The 11,575-nt window shown below is 42.4% G+C and overlaps 3 protein-coding genes across 3 annotated transcripts in view; all 3 read left to right on the plus strand.

Annotated features, from left to right (window-relative positions):
• Window positions 1-11,575, plus strand: part of LOC139216800 (small ribosomal subunit protein uS5-like) — a 37,197-nt gene that overhangs the window by 4,124 nt on the left and 21,498 nt on the right. The gene's annotated exons all lie outside the window — the stretch shown is intronic.
• gid4 (GID complex subunit 4 homolog) lies at window positions 942-5,689 on the plus strand. Its single transcript, XM_070848356.1, has 6 exons — window positions 942-1,286; window positions 1,816-1,875; window positions 2,547-2,654; window positions 3,103-3,204; window positions 3,308-3,438; window positions 3,551-5,689. The coding sequence occupies exons 1-6, from the start codon at window positions 1,062-1,064 to the stop codon at window positions 3,612-3,614; spliced, it is 690 nt and encodes a 229-aa protein (XP_070704457.1). The 5' UTR covers window positions 942-1,061; the 3' UTR covers window positions 3,615-5,689.
• Window positions 7,407-11,506, plus strand: noxo1a (NADPH oxidase organizer 1a). Its single transcript, XM_070848355.1, has 8 exons — window positions 7,407-7,522; window positions 7,617-7,697; window positions 7,805-7,877; window positions 7,979-8,156; window positions 9,123-9,313; window positions 9,398-9,517; window positions 9,654-9,771; window positions 10,126-11,506. The coding sequence occupies exons 1-8, from the start codon at window positions 7,457-7,459 to the stop codon at window positions 10,874-10,876; spliced, it is 1,578 nt and encodes a 525-aa protein (XP_070704456.1). The 5' UTR covers window positions 7,407-7,456; the 3' UTR covers window positions 10,877-11,506.

The following is an 11,575-nucleotide window of genomic DNA, read 5'->3' on the forward strand; positions in this document are numbered from 1 at the left end:
GATTGTAAATAGTCATGAATTCATTATCTGACATCGGTGTCCACAATATATCTTTAAAACAGTGACAGGTCCTGTTTTTTAGAATTATTACCAACAAATTACACCTTCAGTTATATTCAACAATTCAAAGGTTTAATTGTCACATACATAAACAAAGTATGTACTGACATATAATGTCCCATGCATCCATGTAGGAAAACTTCCTTGAAAAATAAGAATTAGAAGAAAATGTAATAAAGTTCCATGTACGCCAATATAGAATATTATCTTGAAAACTAGAGACTATGTTCTTACACAAACAAATAAACAAACATACAATCAAAAGTTACAGAATACACCTGTCCGTTTTGGATTTTAGAGGATCTTTTGCATTAATATTTCTACAGAAAGTTTCCAAATCACTACCAGAAACCATTACAACAGCAGACAAAATTAGGACACAGCACTGAACCTGAAGTTGAGTGAAGACCTCAGTCCAAAAGTTGCAGGTAGACATTTTATCATCAGGACTTTCATTTTTAATAGCTTTAGTGAGGTGAATGTAACACCTGACCTCAGTTACACTTACTGAATGTTTTAACTTTTTGGAAGAGTAATTCAAAAAACCTTAAAAAACATTAAAAAGTAACTTTAAGAAGTTGACAAAATGGTAAAATACCTTCCCCTTACTTTCAGCCAATCAGATTGGCTGTTCCTTTTGGCCAATCAGAGTGCTTCTCTTACTTCGTGTATCTTGTGCCTTCTAGGTTAAGCGTAGCTTATGTATATTTGCCTCTGTCTATTTACAAACTAATTTAATTCAGGTGTTTTGTGTATCGGGGTTGTTTTGTACCATTATTTTACATTTACGTCTACGCCGTTTGTTTTCCCATAGAAAGGGGCGGGGACGTGTCGCAAGTTCCCGGATGTGCCGACCTGATCTGTTCCTCTTCAGTAGCAACTCCATGGGCTAGCTTAAGAATCTGAGCTAAGTTTTGGACCTCGGGGATTTACTGCAGCTGGCAGACCCTCCTCTGTCAGTACCCCTTCTCTCTCTCCAGCTCAGCTCAGTCACTAAGTTCATGACGGTAGCTGACGCTGACACTTTAGCGCTCATCATGCCTGTCCGAGCACAGTGCTGCACTACCACCGGGCCGGCCTGCCCATCCTCGGCCTCTCTTGTTCCCCCTGCCCCGATCAACACCCACCAGCCGGGGATGGCCACCTCCCTGCTGTACAGCGGCTCGCAGTTTCGGGGTTACCAGAAGAGCAAAGGCAACTCCTACGACGTCGAGGTTGCTTTGCAGGTAATTTATTGTTGACATAAAATAAAAAATGTCTGGTTTTAACATTAGTTTGTTTATTGTTTTATGCAAAGTCAGCATTTGTGTAGCTTTAGCCGCTAAGTTAGCTGACGTTAGCTTCCTTTTTACTGGTTGTCATCCAAAACTAAAACGCTGACATAATTTTGAGCCAGCCCAGGTGACTGTGTTTCTACTGTTTCTACTACTGCATTCTGAATTTGGACCAATTTTCAGCAATTAAGTCATTTATTTTACAGAACTCCTAGTACCCAAACACGTTAGCAATTTGGGCAACTAGCGTTTTCTACATGAGTGAGTTAAAATCTGCTGGTTTTGACTTTGAGAGCAATGTCAGCAAAGATATTACCAGAAACTGCAATGCCTGCCTGCATGCCCACTTTCCAAGGATTATCTCTTTTCACACCAGCCCTCCTGCAATTTTTTACAGGAAGAAAACCATTTTGCACCTTTTGATTTCAGCCTATCCTAGATGCATAGTAATGTGTTCCCTAAATCTGTTTGTCCCGGGCAGCATGTGAGTGTGGAGGACTCCTATCTGTGTGGATACCTGAAGATCAAAGGCCTGACCGAGGTAAGCTTTGAAATGAGGTCAGGTGTAGTAAGACCGACCTTCATTCTGGTTTCCACGTTCAAGCGAGTCAAAACTGGCTCCCACTCGCTTGATGCAGGCTAAATAGTGACACTGATAAGACAAATGTGAGGCCATTGAGTTTAACCTCCTCTCTCAGGTCTAGTCCTTAGCTTAAGTGTGTCAACTGTATACCCGTTACGTTACGCAACAGATGGAAGGAAAAAGGTCAGCAGGATCCTGAAGTGAATTTTGGCTATGGCAGAGTGGAGTGAAAGATGAGTACCCAGGTTACGTTTGTGTCACTATAGAAGTAACAAGTCCTATTTAAACCGACAAATTGGTTATGAGAAAATCAAGCCAAGAGAACAAACGGATATGTGCTCACATTTCTGTTGTTTAAGCCTGCATCTGAGTGGATCTACTTATTGCAAAAAACCTCCTTTATGTACAGCAGGTCAACACAACAATGGCTGCATGCATTACGCTTCTGCTGATGCCCGGCTCGTAGCCTGCTGCCACATAAGAAATCCTGGAAACCTAAATCGTCCTCGTGTTGCAAAGTGATGGATTGACTGTACCCTTTAAGCATTTTTAAAGCTAATAGGATTTGCAGGCATGCACTTTGGACCCACCATTCACATTTCCTTTCCTCGCTTTTCTCTGCGTGACAGGAGTATCCCACTCTCACAACGTTCTTTGCCGGTGAGATTATCAGTCGAAAAAGGCCTTTTTCAACTAGGAAGTGGGACGCAGATGAGGATGTGGACAGAAAGCACTGGGTATGTTCTGTTCAACTTTATTTATGTTTCATATCTTTATGTTTTAATATTTTTTTTCTCTGCCGTAGGGAAGGGGGCGGGGGGTTGATTATTAAAGTATGGTCTAGCATCGTTTTCATCGACAGGGCGTCTGTCAATTTAAGATACAGTTTGTGAGTAGCTTTCCATATGATGAGAAAGGCACAGTTAATGTTTAGCTCTCTTTGAGACATGTGGGAGGTTTAAGTTCATCCAAACTGCAGAAAGTCCCTTTTTAACATGCAGCTCTTCATCTAACCAGTGCTACCAGAAAAGCACTGAGAAAAGCTCACGGACAGCGGTTTTCTTGATAAGCATATAATGATTAATGATAATTTACATGACAGATTTTCAATGAAGGACATTTGTTGTCTTGCCACTATCTCCCTAGTTTCTGTTCTCTTAACAGTATTTAATGAACTCTTTCCAGGGCAAGTTTAAGGCTTTTTACAAATATGCCAAAAGCTTCAACTCAGATGAATTTGACTACGAAGCACTCGACAACAGTGATTATGTCTTCATGAGGTGGAAGGTTAGTACATATTCTTACTGTCATCTCTCTCTCCTTTTGTTAGCTTTAAGCTCAAACTGTCACACTTTTTTTTTTTTTTTTTTTTTTGTACCTGTGATCTTAGGAGCAGTTTCTAGTTCCAGACCACACTATCAAAGACATTAGCGGCGCCTCCTTTGCTGGCTTCTATTACATCTGCTTCCAGAAGTCCACGGCCTCGATCGAGGGGTACTATTACCACAGGAGCTCCGAATGGTAACTGCAAATCAAATTGAGTGATTTTAATTTAAAAAAAGCTCTTTCAAGCTCATCAGTACATTCTTGTGCCGATACTACCGTTGGTTCTCTTTTCTGCTTACGTCTGCAGGTACCAGTCACTAAACCTAAACCACGTTCGAGAGCACGGTATGCCTATTTATGAATTTCGGTGACAAAAACACCCACGAGTATTGAGTCAAGGAGGGGACAGTTCATACTGCCCGGTGGTTATATGGGATGGGAACGACAGAGAGCCCTTTGGTGCCAAGACTGGAGCTGCCCCGCTTTCCTCGCTGGGGGAATTAAACCTGCGGTCAGAAACTCTTCTGTGGACTGAAAAAGAAAAGAAGGCACACAGAGAGAAGAGATGAGAGGAGGGCAAAGATCAGTGACAGGTGGACAGTTCTTACAGCTCCTGTAGAACTGATGTTTGCTTCAGATTTATTTTCTCATCTTATTTTGTCCTTTTTAAAAAGAAAAAAAAAAAAAAATGTGTTCCCTGACTTCTTGGCACTCTCATAGGATCTATCTTGACAACAAAATAAGTCGTCCCTCAGCGGAGACACTGAACACGACCGGCTGTCAGTGAAGAGTTGCAAAAGAAAAGGTGGTGATAAGAGTTTTGTCGGGTGAAGCTTAATTTATTTCTCTTCTTTTAAAATATACAGCATCTGTGCAGCATCACTGTGACGCCCCATAGTGATTAACACAGAGGGTGCTGGTGGTGTTATTGCCAAAAGGGTGCAAAAAGAAGCAATGATGAGCAGTGATCTACTTTTTATGCAAGGTCTGTAAGACTGTAAGTTATGGGCTGATGCTCAGGAATGGCATGTTCGGGCAATACGTATTTAATAACTGAAAACCTACAGCTGAATGTGGGAATCGGTTGAGTCAGGATTACAGCAAAGTTGACCTCAGAGCAGGTCATTCAATAACAATCATTTCCAAGCTGCTACTTTTTCCAAGGACCCTCTAAACTCGGTTGAACATAAAGTCCACACATGGCTTTACATCAGATTCTCTGAAGCCAAAGGTCACTAGTAGGTAGGATTTCTAGCATAAACCTAACTTATTTTATTTTCAGATTATTTCTCTTCCAGAGTGATTTATTTATTTTTTAAATCAAGAATGACCTTGAGTGAAAATGCATAAGAAGATGAATAGATTTATTTAATTTAACAATGACCAGCGTTTGAAGCTCAGATGCGTGACAGTACATTCCAGCTCGGTTAGTTTCAAAATGTAAGTTTCTTTTTTTTTTTCTTTTAAGACTTTCAGTCACGTTAACTGTAGGCCAGAAGAATCGAGGCTTCGCGGCACACATGGCTTTTGACTGGCTGGAAAAGTTGAGATGTAACGCACCAAAATGCAGTGATTTGAATGTTAATTTTTAATGCAGTCCGTGGACGTAATCATCCTTTAGTTTGAGTCCGCTCGTGGTCATATTCCCACATCATTTCCACCTTTTTTAGAAGCAAGTTAAATGTAGCCGAATGAGTTGCTTTAGTTTTGTTTTTTTCTGTTAACAATGGCACAACAGTGGGACGTGACATGAAAAGCCTCATACAACATGCTTATCTACAATGTGTTACTGTTCTGTCCTCAGTGGAAAATATGTGAAAAAGCACCTTTTTGTGGTTCATGGAGACAAGTCTGAAGTCGGAAAGGGTGACGGAGAAAGAATAAAATCTTTCATGCTTTAGGAAAAACCTGCTGCCTTACAGTTTTAATGTTTGTAAAGCTCCCTTTTTTAAAAGACAAATTAGGTTTGTATTGTGTTATTTGAATGAAACCATGAAAGTATATTTCTGTGTTTGAGAGCAATTGTGCAAAAAAAAAAACGACTGAACTTTTAAATCAACCACACGAGGATTCTTAAAGCTTCTCGAGAAAGCGTTGATATGAAAGTTATGTTCTGGAGAGTGCATGTGCTCCGCCTGCGTCTTTGTTGCTTATAGACTGGCTCGGCCGCCTGATGGGTTTAGCACGTCAATTTTCTTTTTTTTTGTTAACCCAAGTACGTGGATCGAAGATGTTACAGTCTGAATGACTTGGAAATAATTTGCTTTTAAAAAAAAAAAATTAAAAAAAATTAATCATATAAGAGAAAACAAGAAAATGTGCAATGTCAGAAACAAATGTTAATGTGGGAGTGTGGACTGAATACACCTGATTTTAAAAAGGTCAGTTTAATGAAGATGGTGTATGATAAATGTGCTATGAATGCATTTTATGAGGAGAAATAAAGACTAAGCTATTTGATATACAATTGCATATTCTTGATATTTTATTTTCTAATAAACTCTACTGATAAAGTTTTGAGCTTTTTTGGCATTTTTGCCTGCTTGACAGCGTGGGAAAGAAAAGAGGGGAGAAAGGGGGATACAGAGGAGCGACAAAGGTCCCTGGAGTTAACCAGTAGGGGTTAACTTGACCAACCTGTGAAGGAGTTCAGGCCACAGAGATCACAGCAGCCAGCACTAGGTGTCAGTAGTGGACTATGAAAGAAGGCTTTTGATGCTGAAAATCAAGAATAGGGACCAGTTTGGCAGCTTTGTGTGCTGGGTTGTTCAAAAAACAGGGTTAGGTTATATTTAGGTGCTTAAATAACAAAGGTAGTCTGACAGTCTGTGGCTTTAACAGAGTAATGTGCAGAGCAACAACAAATGTTTTCTTTTGGGAGTTCCTTAGCAGCAGGCTGATGATTAACCCATAAAGCATCTTCTCAGAAATCATAAAAAAACAGAGGAGGAAACATTTATCCTTATGAACCACAAATCGAAATAAGGACAATTCTTCCTCATCTGGCTGTAATAATGCCGGCCGGTGAGGATTCCTGAATCCTTTGTGAAAAGTGTCCTGACAGAGATCAGCTTCATTAGAAATACATGTAATTTCTTCATCTCTTACACTGTAAATGTGCTGTATGCTGCTTCAGTGTCTGCCAGCTAGAGGAAGTATTTATTATTTTAATGAATGCATTTATTCGTTACAGTGTAGTTGTCTCATTACATTAATATTAATAATAACTATTTATATAGCATCTTTCAAAAACAAGTTACAAAGTGCTTTACAATAAAAAAATATATAAATAAAAAAGTAGATATAGCAGCTAAAATACATTTATACACGTGCAAATGAATACAATTAAAAGAAAAAGCATTTGTCTTGTCAATCGTAAGGCAAGAGCACTGTAAGCCATTTGAAATGATCTCACATGTATTGATGATTACCTGTGGTGGCTTTAGTTTGGTTCTGTGATGTATCGCAGGGCCCCAGATGATCCCCTCAAGTCATACTTACAAATCAAGCACCTGAGTGAACGGTTGAGCATTAACCTCCTCAAAGATGGTGTTTTAACCGGACCAATGACCAGGATAGTGTGAGGACACATTCTGGAGGAAGAGGATGGTGAAGAATAACTTGAGGTGAGGTGACCCCCCCCCCACCCCCCAGTCTGCTTCACACAACTGAGCTGACACCATCTCTCATGTGGAAGAGCAACTGCAGCAGCTCTGGATACACCTGCCCCATGTTTACCTGTGTGTGTGCGTGTGTGTGTGTGTGTGTGTGTGTGTGTGTGTGTGTGTGTGTGTGTGTGTGTGTGTGTGTGATTTAATAACCAGGACGATCAATCTTAACCTGACTGAACAGGAAAATATCTTCTGAAGGAAAATGGGAACGCAGCCATCGCACATTTCCTTTGGCACAGAGCGTGAATGTTGCCTCACGGCCGCATCCTAAATTAGATTTGGACACCCAATCTGTTTGTGCAACGACACTTTACATGCATTATATCGTGCCGTCGCGGGTTTGGAGCAACGCTGGAGTTTCCTGCAGGTGATGAGGTCACTTTCCACCTCTGAGTGTGTACGTGACTTCCGCAACCACGCCTGCGCAGGTGGAGGACGTACATAAGCACCTGCAGAGCATCCCTGGTTCATTCCCCGAGGCTGAGAGGCTTCATCTGCAGCTCACAGCTGGACTAGTCAGCACACTGTGTCTCTGTCGCAGCATGGAGGCCCAGCGGTACCCCATCAGCGTGCGTTTAATTGGAGTGATGCACAAGGAGAAGAGCAAAGTAAGCGCACATGAAGTTTTCTCGGGTTTTCTGAAAAGATGCGTGATTTTTTTTTTTTTTTTAAAGGTGTTAAACTTCTGTTTTCCTCTTCCAGATGTACATGATGTCCGTGCTTTGGTCGGACCACAATGATATTGTAATATATAGAACTTTTCCGGATTTCAAGAAAATGCATGTAAGTATTAAAATCCTGCAGCGCATATATGTTTTGCGCATGTGCAGACGGCTGTTGCCTTTAATATATACTTTTTTAAAAATCTGTAATTCTTTTTTCTGTCACAGAAACAAATGAAGAAAGCATTCCCACCCGCAAGTAGACTGAAAAAATCCGACAGAATCATCCCCACATTTCGAGGTATTTGTGCGTAAATTAAAGCTGCGTTTTTTTCTGTGAGTGGTTCTGCGCATTTTCCAGACTGTCCGGACTCTGACAGTGAGCGTCCTGTGTGCTTGTAGACAAGAAGGGGAAGCGGCAGAGGAAGGGCCCCACCAAGTCACTGGTGCGCCTCAAGTTCCTGCAGAAATACTGCAATGAACTTCTGGGCTGCGACCCGCGGGTGTGTCAGTCTGCAGACCTCATCCAGTTCTTCCACCCCAAAGACCAGGACCTGCAGCCGGAGTTCGCCAAGAACAGGTGGGCTCAACACATTCATAGGGATGAAAATGCAGCCATTTGATGGAGGGGTGCCTTCTGCCTTAGGATTTGGCATCAAGCTGCAAGAAGCTCTATAGTGATCTAAGCAGTGACATTTCAGATTTTTAGGCAAAACGAGGCAAATACCCTGAAATTGATTGGATAAAACAATTTAGAGGACAAGATTTTTAGACTGCACTCTACCCTCTTCTACATCTATATTTGTCTTGAAAGTTGCCACTATCTACAGGATTTTTTTCCAGTTCTTTAACCCTTAAAAAATGTCACTTTGGGAACATTTGACTCAAGAAAAACTGCTCCATCTTGACATAAAGTTTATTTAATCAATGTGTCACTCTCTACTAAGGACTTACAGAGATATCCCTAACCGCAGCAAAATGTCTGCACGATTGTTTTCTCTCCGAGAAGGTGGAGGGGAGTAACATTTAGAATTAACCAAGCAAAAAGGAAAAGCAGGAAATGTCAAAACAAAACAGGAATTAATTCACAAACTAAAGTAACGTGCTCATAAAGGCCACTAAACAGAAAACAAGCTCTGTGGAAAGGAGTAAAACTGATCCAGTAAAACAACCAAATGTGAAAGGAAAAGTCAACCAGCACCCTCCCCCTGAAAAAGGAGTAATGTTGGTGACAGCAGTGCACAGCAACTCGAGTATGTTTCACAATGATTAACAATGATTATTACAGTTAGTAGCAAAAAAAAAAGTGATGGAAGAATGTAAAAGAATTGGAAAAATAGACAATCTGAGTTTTTCTGTAAGCATGTGGACCTGGATAATGTTAAATGCTTAAGACATCTACATCAGAGGCCTTTAAAACACTGCTTGATGGACTAAGAAGAGGGGTGAAAAAGGTTTTTCTATATGGGGGCTCATGCATAAGCGGCTCTGTGCTCCACATGGGAGTCTGTTAAACTCCAAGTTGACCGGCTGCTCTCCTCCTCAGCATCATGATCATGCCATCAGACGATGAGATCGGGGCCGATGCTGGACACGGGAGCGGCGGTAACGTGACCCAGCCGTTTGTCACGGAGACATACAGATGCGTGGCCCCGTACGAGACCAAAGACACCAGGAACAAGCCGTTCAAAGTGGCGGTGGATGAAAAAATGGACGTGCTCATCAAAGACAAAGCAGGTGAGCCGTCGGTTTCCTGCTAATGGTTGAAGTGGACTGTAAATAGTCAGAGAACTGTTTAAACGTGTGCTCGTGTTGGTTCAGGGTGGTGGCTTGTGGAGAAAGAAGACAAGCGGATGGCCTGGTTCCCTGCTCCCTACCTGGAGAAGCTAGACGATGATGACGATGATGACGAAGATGGCGTAAATGGGACTCCTGAAAGAGGTGCGAGCATAGACACAGGTTTTATCAGCACTATTTGCTTAGACAGTGCATACAGTTTTTAACCAGCACCTTAGTGGGTTAACATCACTCAAGACACTGTGACATAATGCACTAAAGTCATTTCTCTGGATCTCAGGAATGATGTACACTGCAGTCAAGAGCTACAAGGCCACCACAGATGACGAGATCACCGTAGCCATGGGGGCGATGGTGGAGGTCCTGCAGAAGTCTGACAACGGCTGGTGGCTCATTAGGTATTTAACACGTCTTTTAACATCACACCAGGAAACTGTAAGATAATAGTCTTACATGACTGTCAAAGAACCGGAGACATAGATAGAGAGTAGGTGGGCATGATAGGCATTTTTCTCCATAAGCTGAAAGCAAAAGGGGAAAATACGTCAGTCTCTGTGAGGATCACTGCTCTGGCAAGACAATGTTGGCAAGATGAGTCGTCTATTGTTATATGCAGCAAGGATGAATACCAGAGCGTGTTTGTGCTCACGCTGGCTTTACATTCAAGAATCCTGGATTAGTCTGGAAGCCTCCAAGCTTTAAACCAGTCCAGATTTTCAACCCTATGCCCATGTCTTTGTTTTTTTTAACAGATACAATGGTAAAGCAGGCTACATTCCCACCATGTACCTGCAGCCCTACAACTACCCTCATATCCGCATGACCAACCGCCAAGATCATCGCATCCCCCCCTTGCTCCAAGTGCCCTCCCTGAGCCTGGAGCAGCAGTCCCGCCAGCTCAGCCTCTCACAAGGAAACCTGCTGCAGCCTCCACCTGTCAGGTCTTCGTCACCCCAGCAGCTCCAACCAGACAGCATGCAGAGGTCGCGCTCTCTCAATGTCCTGTCTGAAACACCTCCTGCTCAGCCTGCAGCAAGCACCACTGCACCTGCCACCAGCGTCGACGCCACACCAATGGCCCCAAGGCACGCTCCCCCACCCACAATCATGGTGGAGATGGACGAAGAGGACCATCCAGGCAGCCTGACGGCGGACAGCGAGGGGAGCTTCGGGAGCGACAGCAGCGACTTCAGCTCCAATTACAACTTAAGTTCCTCATCAGCGAGCTCGAACCTCAACCTGAGCTACAACGCCACTGACGAGCGGCTGCGTCTCAGCCGCACGCCTCCCCCCATGGTCAGCAACCGCCTCACCCCAACAAGCCCAGATGGAAAAATGATCCCCAGTGTCTCTGATCCCAGCCTGTACAAGGGCCCGACAACACCTAGGGTGCCACCCAGACCGCGGGCCCAGGAGATCCTCACACGGTGCTCCACTGTCACCCGCAAAAATGCAGCCAGAGGCGGACTGTCGCCCACACAAACTGAGGTACTGAGTCGATGAAGCTTCTATTGGTTGCCATGCTAGCTTTATTTCTATTAATGAGGAACCTAATCTACATTTTGGCCTAAGGATGGAGTTCTGCTAATTATGACTGCTTGTGAACTTTAAAAAAAAAATTGACACACTGTGTTCAGAAATGTAACTGAGTAAAGAGCTGCAGAATAATTTCTTTATAATGAAGGAATTAAGAGGCATTACACCAGATGTACTGAGGCGACTGTGGGGAAAAAAAAATTTCTAGTGGAGTCTGATTGAAATGTCTTGTTAATGTTAAGAGAGAGTGCCAACAAGTATGCAGAAAATGAACAATGTACTAAGTCCTTGTTTACATATATCCGTATACAGATAAATGATCAGGATACATTCATAAAGCATCTCTTAGCTGTCTGTTTTGAATGATCATTTATTTTCCATAGTGGAAACCTTGTGTTGTGCCTTATATGCATTTTGACTGCTGAGTTCACAGAGAGAGATTGATGTGTTTGCAGCAAAAGTAAATGTTTGTCTGGAATACCAGTGTGTGCAGACTGGCCTACTTCCTGCTAAAGACTATTTACAGCGAGTATGTGCTCTGCAATCACACACGTGTTTGAGGAGTTTGAAACAAATTAAAGCTTTCTTGGGAACATACACGATTCAAACCTCTGTTGTGTGTTTGTTTTTACCAGTTTCACAACTACATGTAATCAAGACTTTTTC

The sequence above is a fragment of the Pempheris klunzingeri genome, chromosome 17 (genome assembly GCF_042242105.1).
Source record: "Pempheris klunzingeri isolate RE-2024b chromosome 17, fPemKlu1.hap1, whole genome shotgun sequence".
Lineage (NCBI taxonomy): Eukaryota > Metazoa > Chordata > Actinopteri > Acropomatiformes > Pempheridae > Pempheris > Pempheris klunzingeri.